Source organism: Xiphophorus couchianus, chromosome 4 (assembly GCF_001444195.1).
Source record: "Xiphophorus couchianus chromosome 4, X_couchianus-1.0, whole genome shotgun sequence".
Lineage (NCBI taxonomy): Eukaryota > Metazoa > Chordata > Actinopteri > Cyprinodontiformes > Poeciliidae > Xiphophorus > Xiphophorus couchianus.
The window spans coordinates 12,318,285-12,335,680 of NC_040231.1; the positions used below are offsets into that span (position 1 = coordinate 12,318,285).

At 36.9% G+C, this 17,396-nt stretch overlaps 1 protein-coding gene across 3 annotated transcripts; it reads left to right on the forward strand.

Moving 5' to 3' along the window:
* Positions 1–98: 98 nt before the first annotated feature.
* LOC114142994 (protein eva-1 homolog A-like) lies at positions 99–17,169 on the forward strand. 3 transcript variants are annotated; one of them, XM_028014668.1, is made up of 5 exons: positions 99–2,223; positions 7,295–7,881; positions 13,490–13,657; positions 14,661–15,020; positions 16,275–17,169. In XM_028014668.1, exons 3-5 carry the CDS (start codon positions 13,555–13,557, stop codon positions 16,385–16,387), a joined length of 576 nt encoding a protein of 191 aa, XP_027870469.1. In that variant the 5' UTR covers positions 99–2,223; positions 7,295–7,881; positions 13,490–13,554; the 3' UTR covers positions 16,388–17,169. The 3 variants fall into 3 exon arrangements, with proteins under 3 accessions (XP_027870469.1, XP_027870471.1, XP_027870470.1); XM_028014670.1 differs by lacking the exons at positions 99–2,223; positions 7,295–7,881 and adding an exon at positions 9,806–10,516; XM_028014669.1 differs by lacking the exons at positions 99–2,223; positions 7,295–7,881 and having other exon boundaries at positions 13,037–13,657.
* The last annotated feature ends 227 nt before the right edge of the window (positions 17,170–17,396 follow it).

A 17,396-nucleotide genomic window follows, 5' to 3' on the forward strand; every position in this document is an offset into this window, starting at 1 on the left:
ACAATAGATACACAATTTTTAATATTGCTTTACAACATTAAAAAACTACCACATACAAAAGTAAGCCATAGAAACTTTGAATCTGAGGAAAGTTGAAACAATAAATCTATTTATGCAAACATTTAGCAAATAAAATAAATTAACCGAGCAAAAGCAGAAAAAAGGTCTTTGTATTGAATGTGAATGTCTGATTTCAGTAATAAATAAAAAAAATGCCAAAGATTTCCAGGTAAAATATTACAATAACATTTTATGACAAAATAGATATAATTTTATTACTTTTAGCAAAAATAGTTTTGAAATTTTTCACTTAAAAATGCAATCATATCAGCCTGAACAAGTTTCCTTTGTAGTTATTACATCAAAAACAATATAAGAATTTAAATTAACCAACATAAAAACAAAGATGTATTTTTATATATATAATTATCTTCACAGCTGAAATTGTCACAGCACAGCTCTGAAATTTCAAGCTCAAATTGAAAATAGTATCCAATAAACAGACAACACCTCAAATCTGTCTTCACCCCCATATGAAAGATGTTACAACCTGGGTTTGTATTTCCTTTTTTACCTTGGACATATTTAAACTGATAGCTACTAGATACCATAAAAGATAAAGAAAATATCTGGTTACGAGCGTTTATAACCAGATATTTTCTTGCTTCTCTTGTCTCCTGGCCAAAAGTCAGTAGAGTGGACACCAATGGACCTCAATGAATCCTTCTTCACACTCCACCGGCTCCAACTGGGGCTACAGAGCAGCAGCCATTACGTAACCGCACCAAGCTGCTCCACGCTGCCCTTACAGCAGCAGCACACCGCAGCTGACTGGACAAAATTAGCTGAACCTCGCCCCCTGAAGTGGCGCTAATGGAGTCGATGACATAACGTTTCCAAATGTGTCGCACCTGATCCATTGTTTGGCTTTTGTTTCAACAGGGAAATCATAACGTGGGATACACATTATGTACACGTGCAGCTGTATTTAAGAGAAATTATTGCAAATTGCACAATATTCCTGCTTTTTGGCCTGGATGTTTGTAGTGTAGCATCAGTTCTGTAGGAAAAATAAGGTTTTACTATTTTATTAGTCAGTTTTCTGGATACACACTGCAAAAACACAAAATCCTACCAATTATTTTGTCTAATTTGTAGTGCAAATATCTTAGTATACTTTAAATAAGACAAAACCAACAAGTAAACTTTTAGCAAGATATAGGAGGCTGTTTTAAGTCCGGCATTTCTTAATGCTGACTAGAAAATTATGAGGTTCTCTTGCAGATTTTTTTCATTTTTAAGTAAAACATTTTTGCATGTTATAAATGAATTAATCTCCTAGTGGAACAACTAGATTTTCCTCAGTCATAAGGAGTTACTGACTTAACGCAAGCTCCGATATCTTGTTAAATATATTTGTAAGTTAGTTTTGTCGTATTTCAAGCGCATGAACATATTTGCACTAGAAACTAGACAAAAATAATTACTGATATTTTGTGTTTTTACAATGCACTGAGCTTTGAATTAATGTAGCTCATGAGATTCAGCTTTCCAAAAATATTGTTAAATTTAAATTTTTCATTTTATTGAACATTTTTCTTATATTGGATAACGACAGCCTGAGTAGATACTAAAAGCAGTTTTCAAATGATGATTTTTAAGAGGAAAAGCTTTCCAACCCAACCCAAACCGTTATGGGGTTTGGACCATTCCTGCAGGACTTTCTAATATAGAGCAAAATTTATGATTAACATCAATTATGGTAAGTTGTCAGACATCTTTAGGAAGCAATCCAACCACAAACCACCGTACTCCCATCGTACTGTTTTACTTTCAATATGATTCTGAAATGCTGTGTTATTTTTTGGTCAGATGACAAACTTTTGTCTTGTTAGCCAACAGAATATTTTATCAAAAGCCCTGCAGTTCCTTAATATTTTTTGGGGGGATAAATATAATATGTTTAATTGAATAGGTTAGGATAGGTAAAGGATACACAAAGCATGTTCATTACATTTTTTACATAAAATCAGTCTTGGATAATTGTTGTGCCTATTTTGAGCTCCTTTCAGAATGACCTTTTATAGGGCTCTGTCACTTTAAATCCGGATCAGCGGCTGGTGATCACGCCCCCCAGCTCAACATTTACACTCACACCTGAAGAAAGCTGTAACTCTTTTACATAGCTGTGCATTTGGAAGTGATTCAAGTGGTTTCTGGGTGGTAAGTCGACAACAAAACACTGTTTCCCCCCCCCCCCCCCCAGCAGCCATATTACAGCTCATACAGCGGTAAAACTAAACGCTCTGGAGCTCCACTGGGGTTGCTAGGTGACGGGCTGAGCTGGCTGGGGTTGCTAGGTAACGGCGCAGTGCCAGTTGAATGTGACTTAACATTTGGGAAGTTTTTAAAACTGCTCTTTTTCCGATACAAAAACATTAAATTGTTGCCGAAAAAATAACTGGGTGTTTTTTTATTTTAAGCTCTTGGTCTGTTTTTAGAAGCAGTTAAGACTCAAACGGACGTTTAAAAATATTCAAAATGTGAATTTTAATTCAGATTTTATGAGACGGTAAACAAAAGGATATGTGTTTTTTATGTATACAGTGTGTGTAAGGTTCTAGTTTCACTTATTTGTAAATAACAGTAAGACAACAATGTACCATGTAGCCCATGTAACCAAAATGACCCATAAAAGTATAGAAAATGTAGAGAGACTGTATGGATAGATATTTTGTATTAAGGCATAAAATAGAAGAAAAGTGCAATAGAGCAGAATAGGAGCAGCTTAAAGCCAGAGCAGGAGCACATAATAAGATATAGAAAGAGGTTATAGAGACAGAGAGAGACGTGTACAGAGAGGATGAGTCCGAGAGGCCCTCAGTTCCACTTGACTCAGTCATGGGAATGATTAGATTATCGCCACATGAACAGCTGTCTTATATAACACACACACATTTGGTTGTTCTGCTATCCCCATGGGGACACTTACCCACGTTATATTGTCCACAGCCCCTCACCCTAACCCTGAACCGAAACGATTTAACCCGTACCCTAAAACCAAGGCTTCATCCTCAAGGAGCGGTCTGGCCCAGACAGGAGGAGCCCAGAGGGCTGGGATGTCTGAAGTGCCCACAGGGATATGAAAGCAAAACGCACACACAGAAATAACTTGAATATAATGAGGTCTGTGTTCTGGCCAAAAGTCCTGGCTGAGTAAAGGTGCCCCGTAGCAACAGAGACTCAGGGTAATAAAAGAGACAGTCTATGTCTAAGAGAAAAAGCAGGGCCAGTCGGTTCTCCTGCTGTGAAATATATGAATTAAAGAAACTGAGAATGCTTTACAGTACCCGATTTGCCACAGAATCAGTTTAATATTAATAAAACGTCAGCCTGGAACTAAACTATTTTTGGAAAATCAAATAGAAGTAAGACTGTAAACATTTTAACAAAGATCTTTTCTGACAATGCTTGAGCGTGCCAAGCTGCCTGTACGGCTACACTGCAAAAACACAAACGCTTACCAAGTATTCTTGGTTTAGTTTCATGCAAATATCTCAGTAAACTTGGATTAAGACAACAGACATAATTTGCCAGTGACTAGTACTTTTTCATCAGTACTAAGGAATTAGTGACTTAAAACAAACTCATACATCTCACTGAAAAGTTACTTGTAAGTTTGTATTGTCTTATTTTAAGATATTTTACTAGAAAATCGAAGGTAAGGTAAGATCTTGTGTTTGTGCAGTGTATCGACTCTTGTTTGAGGTTTGTTACTGGGTTAAAAGACAGAAGTTAGAAGAAGTATGACATATCAGCAATTCAACCCTTTTTCAATAACAAATAGGATCCTCAGAAGTGTGTGGAGGAGCCATACACTCACAACAGCCTGGCACTTCCTGTTCATACTGGTCACTAGCTTGGTCACACACTGCTGTGGGATGCCATTTATTAATCAGCATTTTCTTAAAGATAGACAGTGTAGATGTGATGAACACTCTGGCATTATTATGCAAAATTCACATTTGTATGTTTCCGTACTTCCATTTGGGTCTCAACTGTTTCTAGAAACATCCAGCCATATTTTTTAGCAATACGTTAATGTTTTCTGGTGTCTGGAAAATGAGCCGTTTCAAAAATCTCCCAATTGTTAAGTCATAGTCGAAGGGCACTGTGCCGTTACCTAGCAACCGCGGCTGAGTCCAGCCCCATTACCTATCAACCCCGGCTGAGCTCAGTTCCGTTGCCCAGCAACCCCAGCTGAGCTCCTGCGTAGCTGGTTCGAGACAAAGACACTGAAAAACAGGGTTTTTTTGTTGCTGTTGTTTTTTTTTGTTGTTGTTTTGTTTTTCAATTAGCATTTTTTTCCAGGTCATACTTCTGTCTAGTCTTATGCATCATGACTGTTTGTTTATAAAACCCTAAGAAGAGCTGTACTATAAATGTCATTGTCTTGTGTACTGTGCAGTGACAATAAATCTAATCTAATCTAATCTAATCTAAACTAATATCTGAAGCTTGATACGGTTTTTTCCCCATTTACAAGTTATATATATTTTTTTAAATTACAGATTTAGTCTACATTTTATTTTTTGCGGTTCCAATGTATGCTTCACTGTAGCATGTTATGGTTAATCTGCAGCTCTTACCTTAAATCATGTTTTTATTGATAAAACAATTTATTCATACTTTGGTAATTAATGACTGATGATTTATCCGTCAGTAAAACCCAGCAGGATAAATTTAAACTGCAGAGAAAACTCTGAGTTCCTCATCCTTAGTCCTGTCCCTCAATATTTAACTGATGACAGACGATTCCTCACAGGATGCACTACATGAAGTTAAGACTCTTAATATTTCATCAACCTGTGCAGGAGATGCAAAAAATAGATGCACTGGTATGCAAGAGGTCCACATGTGGTGCATTCAGCATGTACAATATCAGGTTGTGCTTAATGTTTGTAATCTTCTTAAATTAGTGTTTAAATTTAGCAATGTATTTATTGCCAATGTTTGAAGCAAGAAATGTCAATTTTCTCTCTGTTGTTTCTTTAACACCTGTAATGTTTTATCTACAGGAAAGTTTAAAGACACAGAAGCAATAATTGATACTTTAACTATGGTTAAAGTCAGGCAAACATTTCTCTACACATACCATAAATAATTCATATGTAAATATGTTTAGATTTGGATTCAGCAACTTTAATAAGATTTATGGATTTATATTTGAGTCTATTCTCTGGAAAAAACGTGTCTAGTTGACTTTGATCACTGAAGTGATTTATAAAACAGATTTCTGTTCCAGAAATGTTGCAGGTTTTCCCACTTTAATATTACAATTTACCTTTGCTTTACTATAACAATGTCAATTAAAAAAGGGTTTCTTTTAGATTATCCTAAAATACCTTTTTGTTGATTTTACATCTAGGTGGAGTAAAACATCAAAATGCTTGGAAATTAACTAAAAAAACAAAATGAAGGGGCTTAGATTAAAGGCAAACTTTACAGAGCTAAATTGGGGTCACAAACTTTGTTCAAAAGAATAAAATTTCAAACAAAAAAAAGTTAATTTGAGAAAGAATTTTCAGTTTCACATCTTTTTTTTCTAAACTTTTTTTCAAATTTATTTTTTGCTTTTGGTCATAATGTAGCTCCATATATTACTGTTTACCATTGAATATTAGCAGTATTCTCATGCATGTTTGATAAATACGTTGTTTGTAGAGCAATTCCTTCACTTCTCCACTTTTGGGAGTTTACTGATCAGATTTCCAGCTTCTTTTTTTAAAATTTAGCACATGAAATCCAATTTGAACTCTTAATTATTTTTTGTCCTTGTCACTTCAAATTAGGCTGGAATTAAAGTTTGTGTTGGTGAGAGCATTTATTTCAGAGCGCTTGCAGCCTCAGAGTATTACTGACATTGAAGTCACCCTCCCACTCACCTAACAGCGATGTATAATGTAGGATATGTACAGCATTAACATTAAATTAGACGGCTTCATCCAGTGTGTGGAAGCTTACTCAGCAGGGGGTAGATGAGGGCGGCGATACTAACCTCTGACAACGTTTCATTGGTGGCGGTGGGATCTGCAGAGCTGCAGCAGCAAAGCATGAGTGTGCAGGCATGCGGCAAAATAACGCAAAAACCACTGATGGTATAAGTTCATCTGCTTGATTTAAATGCAGTACTGAACAAGCTTTGCATTCAAAGAAGTTTGTAATATTTCTAAAGCTGGCTGCATGGGCTAACTCAGATTTTTCCTTAATTGTTTGAGAAATGTTGGTTGATTTGAGATGTCGTTTTGTACGTTTTACCTCTGCCGGAGTGTTTTTCTTGCACATACCTGTTGAGAGCCGTTGGCCTGGAAAAAGCTGCCAGGCCCCCAGCCAGAGGCGGGAAGATTTTCAGCCTTTTCCTGTTGCGTAATGTCAGCTAGAAAACAACCTGCCAACAGGACAGGTTGGCTGATCAAAATTTAATAAACAGAATGTGGTCGACTTTAACCTAAATTAAACATGGTTTGCTGGCTCACCTTAGACACGCAAACCTTTGTTTCTTTATGTTTTTCTCATCAGAAGAATTCATACACTTCAAACTTTTAACATTTTATTACATTGTTACTACGGAATATTCTTCAATGTTGGGATTTTCTGTTATTTATACAGAGACAAGAAACTATGGGAGGCGTGTTCAACCTTTACAACCTGAAGAGATATTTTGCTCTCAGGAAATAAAACTAGTTTAGAGCCACAAATGCCAGATGACTTTTAGAAAAAGTCAGGTTCGTTGTGAAGAATTTGACTTAATATGAGTCACAACACAAATTTAGTTTTCATTTGGGATCAATAAAGTATTTTTTGAATTTAATTTGAATTGAATTAACTCACAAACCAATCATCTTGTGTTCTCAAGATTATCTTGTGTTGAGAAAACCATCGGGAAAACGTAGATTTAGAATATGTCAGCTCTCAGCTTCCGTAGGTTTTTATTTCAGTATTTCAGTTTTGGGTTGTCATATTTTATTTTAGGTATTTAAAATATCTGCCAGTTCCAGTGTAAAGCTTATTGCTCTTCGAGAGGGCAAACTTGCATTGTTATGCAATTATTAATATATTACTTAAAAATAGTCTCAAGACATCGATATTACCGTTTATCGCAATAACTTCTGGGTCAATGTATCGTTCTGTACATTTGTTATTTTGACAGGCCTGGTTGTGACAAGTTTTACATTGTAAACACTGATTTTGTGACATGACAAATTGCTCTGTGTTTTCCTCTCCTCTTTCTAAGCAGGAGGAGTGGCACCCGGTCTGCATGTGCACTTGTGTGAATGTGTGTGTGGTGTCGTTGCCTCTAAGTGAGAGGAAGAAAAGGATGCAGAGGTTTGGCAGCGAGGGAGGAGGGAGATTCACTCGACCTGTCCGGGTCTTTCATGTCACATTTCTGCCCTCGGGATCTGACCTCTGTAACCCTGTCTGGAAAATAACCTGGAAAAACTAAAATGGAATAATGGAAAACTGCCCTCTGGAAAAGAGTCGGAGCAACGCACCTCCTCTTCCTCCTCCTCCTCCTCTTCCCTCCTCGTCCTGCTGCTGCATCAGACAGGAGAACTGAAGAGAAGAATGAAAGACGTTTTTTAATTTGCTCCTGCGCTGGAACTTGTGTGCCAAAGTGAAGGCTTTATGTGGATTTATGCATCTGATTGTACAGTTTGAACTGTTTTAGTTTCTGTTTAAGAGGAAAGAGCACATAGTGGAGGGAGAGGGGAGGAGGGCGATGAGCAGTGAGATGAGATGACTACAAAGGACAGGAGTAAAGAGGAGAGTTGAAGAAGAGAAAGCAGAAGACTGGGATCTGGATCCTGTTATTATTTAACTGTAAGTATAACAATATACCTAATATTTGCTAAAAACTGCACTTTTTGGTAGTCCAGATGCAAGTATTGCGCAGTAAGTCTCCTCTGTATTCCTTTTTATCTAGATATTTAACACTGCTTCTGCTCAGTTTGTCTACTTTCTGCTGCTTTCTTTGCATTTTGTCTCATTTGATTGTTTCTGCTCTCTTTGCGTGTCACGTTAGCAGCAGGAGAGGGAAAGGCCACTGTCACATCGTGTTAGTGTTATTAGACATGCACAGAGGGAGAAATACACTTCAGCTTTGATGAGAGCATTCAGGAAGATGTGTGCATGCGTGTGTGTCTGTGCACGTGTTCGTGCAGGGGGTGTGTGTGCGCGCGCGTGTGTGTGTGTGTGTGTGTGTGTGTGTGTGTGTGTGTGTGTGTTCAGAGACAGAGTTGTAGGAGCGACAGTTTTCTAAACCAACATTTTGCAGCGCAATAATCTGGTCATTCACAGCAGAAAGGTAAAGAAGATTACACTCTGATAAAACAAGGATCAGAATTAGTTTGTTCCTAAATGTGTCTTAATTTAACAAAAAAAAAGAAATAAAAATTAGCAATGAGAATATAACATGCTCACCAAGAGCAGATTGACTTCTGAGGATTTTAAATACATGTGTTTTATTTTAAATGGTTAATGTATTTAAATTACTGTACATCACACATTGAAATAACCAAAATTACACAAAAAAATTTTGAGATCTGGTCATTAATAATAAAATTAATCAATTATTCAAAAATCTTTTACTCTACTATCCACTCATTGAAAGTGAGCAGATATTAAAGTGTATAATAAAAATACAATTTTTTTTTTATCTCTGTTCAATATTAAATTAGACTAAACGTTTCCTGTGTTATATAAGTTCGGATTACCAAAATTAGTTTAGTTTAAAAATTGACAGAATAATGAGAAAGAAAGAGATTTTTAATTTAAAAAAATTTTTTTTTTTGATTTTTTAAAATTAATTTATCCAAGTTCAGAAGTTCACAAGAAAGCTTTTAAATATTTGAGAAATATTTGTAATCTCAAGGCTTTGTTAGATTCTGATTTATTCATTTAATTTCTCTTTGGGATCAGTTAAGTACTTTTGAATTTGAATTAATTAACAACCTACTTTCATAGGATGAGAACTCAATGAAAAAATTAAATCTTATATTAAGTGCACGTTTTAGATACAACAAAGTATTTTGATCATGTTTTTTACCTTAATTTTATTTCATGTTAAAATCACAAACATTTAGGATCTTTTTACTCAAATACAGACTTTCACACACAAGTCATTCAACATTAAACATGGATACGTTTTTCAAAGAATATTGTTGTTATTGTATTATTATTATTGTTATTATTATAAAAATGCTTTATAGACCAACAAAAACTTTTTATCAAGACGACGGGGTTCCATTAATGCCAAAAATATGTTAATGTGTCTATAGCATGTTTCTATGGTGTGTTTGTAGTGTGTTTATGTATTGTGCTCTTATGTGTATATATGTAATTTGTATAAACATAGCCATAGACACATGAACATATTTTTGGCACCAATGCTGCGTTCACACTGCAGCCTGAAGTGACCCAATTCAGATTTTTTTGCCTTAATGCGACCTGAATCTGATCTTTTCATTACTGTCTGAACAACACAGGTCGGATTTTTTGACTCAGGCCACTTAGATATCCGATAGGTATCAGATCTTTTCTGATCTGAATGTTCAGGTCTCATTCATCCAACCTGAACGTCACTGATACTCGACAAACGTCACTATTCTGCGTCCTGATACTCGGAAGCGGGAAGAATAACAACAACCATGACAGACTTTAATGAGGATTAAGTTCCTACTATGCTTTATTATGCAAGTATATAATTTGATTTAAAAATAAATGCAGTTTGTACCGTTTTTTTATATTGTAAGAATGCATCCCTTTATCACCCATGTTATTGTTTTTATTTATTAGTCACTCCCACCAGAAACGTGGTGGGAGTGGTGGTGGAAATATTCTTTTAAAAGAATATTTTGTTATTTCTATTTAAAAAAAGACGAATAGACAGTGTCAGTGATGGATGCAGCTAGATGATGGTGTTATGTTGTAGTTTGTGTTGTGTTGATTCCTGGGCAGAGGGGCAGTGATGACTTGGCTGCAGGCCTTGCGTGTCTTTCTGATGTCATTACATAACTGTGATGCTCAGTTGCCTGATATTAGAGTAAGAGATTCATTAGATGCCTATTTTAAAATCTGGGCTTGTAATAACCTTAAATAAAAAAATCATGTTGACATGTTTCCTGCTGTAAGTCGAACTGTCGCATCCAGACTTTGGAGGGAAAGCAACAGAGGGTGAGAAGGAAGGGCAGCCTCTTCCTGGAGCTTTTCGACACAGCATCACAAAGCGACTCTGACAGTCGGTGAATTTAGAAGTGCTTCGAGGTTGTGTTCATGCTATGGTCGACAGCCACGCTACTAAATTCCTCGGTTAGTATTGTTAAACAAGTCAAACCCTGATGTGCTGCTTTTCTGAGAATGAACAGGTATGACAGGGGGAAAAAGCATCTGGATGTTTTCAGAAATGTGACAGCCGAAACACACATCTGTCCTCCAGCACGCTGTCTTTTTATTGCAGGTCAGTAGTGCTGTCTTTCTGCATTTTTCCAGCTGAAGACATCCTGAGAAATTAGGCCACTTTGATCTCCTCTGAGTGTATCATACATTTTTTATTTATCAGAGTTTAAACTCGTGCCCTGTCTTTACATGAGAGTACAACATTTAGGTTTTAACTTCAATGTTTTCGCCACAGTTTAAAATTTAAATGTTTAAAGACAGTGTGAAGCAATTTCTAGGTGTTAAAAACAGAAGCTGCTCTGTCTTCACAGATATTTTCTTACACTGGATAGGGGAAAAATACCCAACACATATCCTGCATATTTCACTGACATTTAATTCAACTCTGCTTACCCTGTTTTGGTCAGTTAGGAATGCCAAAAATAATTTCGGTTGGGGTTTCTGCTGGGATTCTGTCACCTAGCAACCCCCTAGTGGAGTTCCGCCCGTCGCCTAGAAACCCAAGTGGAGCTCCAGCATTTTTGGTCAGTTGGTTTTACTGCTGCATGCGGTGAACAGTGACTGCTGGAAAAGACAGGAGTTTTGCTGTAGACTTACCATGTAGAAACCACTTTCTGGATTCTTCTTCCTTCAGGTGTATTGTTGAGTTGGGGCCAGCAGCAGCGTATTTGGATTTAAAGTGACAAGACGCTCTAAAACAGCTCATTCTGAAAGGAGCTCACAATAGGTAGAACTGAGCAGACTGAAATCTCATTATCTAGGAATAATTTTGTGCAAAAAGAATACGATGGGCATGTTTTGTGACCTGACCTAACCTGTTCAATAAAGCATAATAGGTCACCTTTAAAGTTATTCTTGTATAATGCCGTGAACTCAAAGACTCTGAGCAAATGTGTTTAATATTCTAGTTGCAGAGCTGAAGACAAAAGCAAAAGCACAACAAAAGCTTAAGCGGGACCCTGGAAGGTGGTGTGCCAGAATGTGAAAGGTTGAACGCAAGAATTTGTTACCCAAGCCATTACCTTTTACCTTGTGTTGGCATTTTTAGCTCCAACAAATATGCTGGAAGGAGAAAACAGATGCCTATGCTCATCAGTGTTTTGTTTCTGTCAGGTTTCTTACCACAAAACACACTAAAAAGGGATCTGCTGCTCTTTATTACCTTTAAATGTCTAATTAGGTCAGATTAATCAGGAGAAAACACTGTAAAACAGAGATAAGCAATTACAGTGAAATATAAACTTCTAGCTAAGAGTCATTTAAAAGTCCAAGCTAGAAATACAGAACAGGCTACAAATACTTCCTTGAAGTTGCAACAACACTCTGACTTCAAGATGAGAGCACCTGTACTAATGGACTGGGATTTTTAGGAACTTAATCCATAGAGTCAAGTTTAATCCAACCACTAACTGGTACAACTTCGTGTTCACTTCATCTCATCCTCTTGTACCAACACCACCTATTCCCACTGGAGGAAGAGATTATCCTTTGTAATTGCCATTCATTGGTTTTTGCCAGTCTGCTGACTGTCGTAAACACTGAAAACATGCAACATCAACTAAATTTGGGTGAATAATGTAGCCCTTTCTGTGTCAGTATGATATGACTCATTATTTAAAATGTGTTAATAATACCGATTCACTCTGTTCATTGAGTGGCTCTGCAAAACCTGAATATTGTGAAAAAGGAAATAAATAGTGTATTTTAATGCAAAATAAAGCAGATAGGATACATGTTGGAAAGTATCGACAACTTCAACATTTCTGATGGCGACCTTTCGGAGGTGATAAAGCTCATCGGAGTCATGAACTCCTTTCAGTATGTTTTCCACTCAGGCTGGGACTTTGGACATTTATCTGTGGTGACATGGTCACTGTGTGAGCATTTAGCAACACCTGTCCTTTTCCACATGCTCCGCACAAAGGTCAAGTGTACAGACCTGATGGATGATGCACCGCCTGGGGATTATTTCACTGCAGCCAGGAAAGAAGAAAAACGAGGTGGGAAAGTGAGAGGAGTTTAGTTCACTGTGCAGAAGCAATGCAAAAATAGATGGCCTGCTTTAAGAAACTGAATTGTGAGTTAATTAAAGGAACCTATGATACTTCCTTGAACAGGTTATTATAGCTCTATGGGCTACACAAATCATGTTCGTTACATTTGTTACACAAAATAATTCTTACATAATAAGATTGTCTTGTCTTGTCACTAAATCCAAATTAGTTGCTGCTGGCCACGCCGCACAAACTCAATCTTATCGTAGAAAAGCAGAAGTAGAGCCTCCTGCACAAACAACAAGAATTCAGCAAGTAGTAAGTCAGTGACAAAACACTTGCCTCTTCCAGCAGCCATTGTACAGCAATGGCTACTGTACAATGGTTTTATACAGCAATAAAACCAGCTGGCTAATTGTGCTGGAGCTCGGCTTGGGTTGCTAGATAGCGGGCTGGACTTAGCTGAGGATGCTAGGTAACGACATATTGATCGTGGAATGTGACTTAACAATCAGGAGATCTTTGAAACGGCTCATTTTCTAGGCATCAAAAAACATTAACTTATTGCCAAAAAACGGCTGAACACTTGAACTATTTTTAAAGCAATTGAGGCCACAATGGCCTTTATTGTCTATACAAACCTGCAAAATGTGAATTTTGCATAATAAATCCCCTTTAAATAATAATCAATTACATCTAGAGTGCTTCTTTAGTTGCACATAGCTGCAGTTATGAATCATATGCCATGACCTTGTATCGGGATGAGTTTGTTCTGCGTTTACTAAAACCATAGATTCATGAGAAAACTCAGCTGAACATCCAGTAGTTTTATGAGTTTCACTTTTCATCTTCATTCTGTTTTTAATAAGGATGTTACTTTTTAAGGTGAATTTGAAATCCTTTATTGGCACTAATAAATAAATTGCACTATTAATATTACCAATATTTATTATTTCAAATGCTGTGCAGAATTGTTAGTTTAGATGCGACAGAACCATTCACTTACTCTTCTGCTTTTTCCTAAAAACCTGACAATCCAGGAGGAGAGATGAGGCACTGATCTAACTTCTCCAGGAACTTATACCGATCTCATCTCTGCCACAACATGAGCACTCCAACACCCGGAAGCCCAAACTCGGAGGTGAAGATGGGGTCCCAGGAGATGGCGATGCTGAGCAACCTTTTGGCTGCTTACACTTTCATTGCAGGTAGGATCAACAATTCAGGTGGGATTGTCTGTGATCAGCCTTTTAATTGTAGCCCTCATGTATTTCTGTGTTGAACAAACATTTGAAACATCAGTGGCTCTAAAATTGTACTCAAGTAAAAGTAAAAACTGTCCAATAAATTACTCAAGTTAAAATGCAAAAAGGCTTCTGGTTTAAAGGCTACTCAAGTACTGAGTAACTGATCAGCACATCTGATTTCATAATTAAAAATTACATCATCAGACAGACAACATTGTAAAGTTATGTCAAAAATCAGTTTTTTTAAGACTAAAATAAAAACATTCAAATAAATAGCTTGGTTACAAAAGAACAGATTCAGGCAGCACTTTTCCAAACTTCTGGAATCTCTGGAAATTATTATGCACAGAAGGATTCTTCATGAAATCAAGAACATTATGGATAATCCTGACCGTCTTCTACATGAGACTGTCTTGAGAAAACAGAGTATTATCTTCAGTCAGAGGGTTCTTCAGATTCGCTGCAGTACAGACTGCTACAGGAGATCTTTCTTGCCAACAGCCATCAGTGTCTACAATAACTCTTTGAAGACTTTGAATTAATATCAGTTACAAGATATTAATTCAAATATTCAAACAATTAATTTGCCTTTGGGAATTTGAATTTTTGAAGCAGTAAATAAATAAATAAAATATGAATTTGTGCAGATACATGGTCAATGGAAACTTATCTGTCTGTTTTAAATCAGACTAAACCTTTCCACCTTTGAACCGAAAGGAAAATAAATGTAATTTTTAAGCATTTTGATTCCAGGTTTCAGCTGTAATGTCTTGATTCTGTAAATATGAGGAATCAAAGGTGGAAACTAGATGAAGATCAGGCAGTGAAAACAGGAAGTTTGATCCCAGATGAAGAGTTTGAAGAAGCAGAGAAAGGAGGAGATTCAGAACGTAAAGACAGAGGAGGATGAAACCATCGGCCGCCTGTTTAACTCTGAATTGATTGTTGCTTCCCTTTATCGCAGACCAACCTGAGAGAACGGCTCTAGTGTTCCTCGGCGGTGTGTGTGTTGGACTCCTGGTCACGCTGTGCGCCATCGTCTTCCAGATACACTGCCGAGCGGACTGCCACTATGGCAACAGCAACGACCTTCAGAATCGCCAAAGGGTCAGACGTCACTGTCGCCAGCACCTCTGTGCCCGCCCTCAGCTCACAGACGGTAACCCAGACAACACCGGTGCTGTGGTTGTGGCCTCTGGAGTGACTGGGAACACTGGGGACTGTGAGCCAGAGGACTGGGATGACACGTCTGACCTGTCGGCACGGCGACGCAGGCGCTTCGAGAGAGCTCTGCTGAACGCCACCATGTTCACATCTTCTGAGGGTATCTGTCACAGAAACACTTTTTAATGGTTCTCCATTTTATAGTCTCCTTTAATCAATCAATCAATAAATAAAGTTTGTACAGAACATATCAGCAGCAAGGCAGCTCAAAGTGTTTTACATAATATAAATACAAAATTACAAAGTTTTAAAGAAAACACTGTGCAGTCAACAATTGAACAAACATTACATTTTGATGAGTGCCAACACTAAAATCAGACACATTAAATATGTTGGTCAATGTTTAATTTATGTTCAAAAGAAACTCTAAACAGGTGAGTTTAATGAAAAAAAAAATGTTACAAATATGCATTCAAGCTGCAAATGTGAATTCAGCTCTTGTTACCTTTGATTAAGATGCGTTAAAGAGCTTAAAATAAACAAATCTTTTAATAAACTGATCTCACGCTGTAAGCTCTTTATTCTTTGGGGAAAAATAGGAGGTCTATTATGCAAAATTCACTTTTTTCACATTTTTCTTTTTCCATTTAGGACTCAACTGCCTCTAAAATCAGCCCAATGCTTAAAAAACACACATCTGTTTTATGGCTATAAATTAATGTTTTTTGGTGTCTGGAAAATGAGCCATTTCAAAAACTTCCTAATTGTTAAGTCAAATTGGGTGCTGCCACCTAGCAACATCAACCGAGTTCAGCCTGTCACCTAGCAACCGAACCATAGTTCCAGCACTTTTGGTCAGCTGGTTTTACTGCTTTATGTACTGTACAATGGCTGCTGGAAAAGTTACAAGTTTTGTTGTTGACTTACTTAAAAAAACAGCTCTGAATTTCTAAATTGGTAAAATAATATAATTAATGTAGGAGATACGTGTATGTCTTGTTCAACCATAACAGTGTAGGGTGACAACTTGAAGATTTAGGATGAAATGGTTGTTGTTGGCATCTGTAAGAGTTCAGCAAGAGAAACGTGTTAAATGTGTGTGAAATGTTCAATCCAGTGTGTTAAAAACTGTCATGACACAAACATAATCAAACATTGAGGCAGGGCTAAGAATGACCAAAGAATAAATGGTTTGAGAAACTCGGCTCACTAAGTAAAACACTCAATAAATAACTCATCAAATGGATGAAAATTATTTTTTATGAAAAAGTTTTCTTGTAGGCTCTGAGTTTAGCTCTGATTTTCTGGTTTTCTGCACACAGTCCAGCTTTATGTGATAAATAAAATGAAATGTTAAGTTCTAAAAGTAAATCCGAGGATAGGTGTTTAAAAGTGTCTGTTTGTGTGTCTTTAGAGCTGGACCGGGCCCAGCGACTGGAGGAGCGGGAACGGGTTCTTCGAGAGATCTGGATGAATGGACAACCAGACATCAGCACAGTGACTCAAAGCCTCAACAGATATTACTGATGGAAAGCCAAAACGACAGATACAGACCGGGAAGAAAACAAAGCGCAGGCAGTCATGGATGACTGGTGCAGAAAAATGAACATAAACATGGAACAGTTTCCACTGCAGCAGTGAGCCTCTGAACAATGAGGTAACACTGGTTTGTTTGGGGCTCAACAAGAAGACAGGACATAAATGGATTTTCAACAAAACTATTGTCTGTAGCTGATATTTAATGGACTCTGGGCTATGTAACTGCTGCCATTAATTTACTGGGATGTTTTCTCTTTTCTGTTTCTTCGGCACTTCTCAGTAGAACATGAAAAGGAGCAGAAGGGAATAACAATCTAGAGTTCACAGCTTGATTTTGTAGAATAATGTTGCACTTTTCTCAGCTGACCCTATATTGTTTGTGAACCTGCAATAATCAGAGTGTTGCAACTTGATACTTTTATATTGAAGAGCAACTTCCTCTTCCAAGGCGATCATGGAAACTCTATGACAAACATGGTGATACGAATACTGGTGCTTTTTCTACTGCATTTCAATTTCATCTGGTTGCTCACTGAATGGCATCAGACACATGAAGCACTGAGGATCATCAGCTCTGTTGCATCACTTTATGACAATCCTCAACCTGAGTTATTACAAAGAATGATTAACTTAATTTTAATATTTTATTAACTTTGTTTTGACGTAATGATTAAACTGCTGTATATAAGACATTAAAATGGTGGCTTTGCAGTTTTTTAAAAACACAAAGTACAGTAGACCTATCATGCAAAATTCACATTTTGCACATTATTGTACTTCCATTTGTTTCTCTACTGCTTCTAACAACAGCACAAGCACGTAAAAATAAATGCATAAATTTAATTTGTGTGGCTTATAGAATATCAATCAATTGAATCAGTTTCAGAATATGCAGACAATTCTTGTTTTTAGAACATAAAATGAAAATCTCTGATGCATTATTAATCAACCTTGAAAAAAAGAAGGAAAAAATAAAATAAAATGAGTATTTTAAACC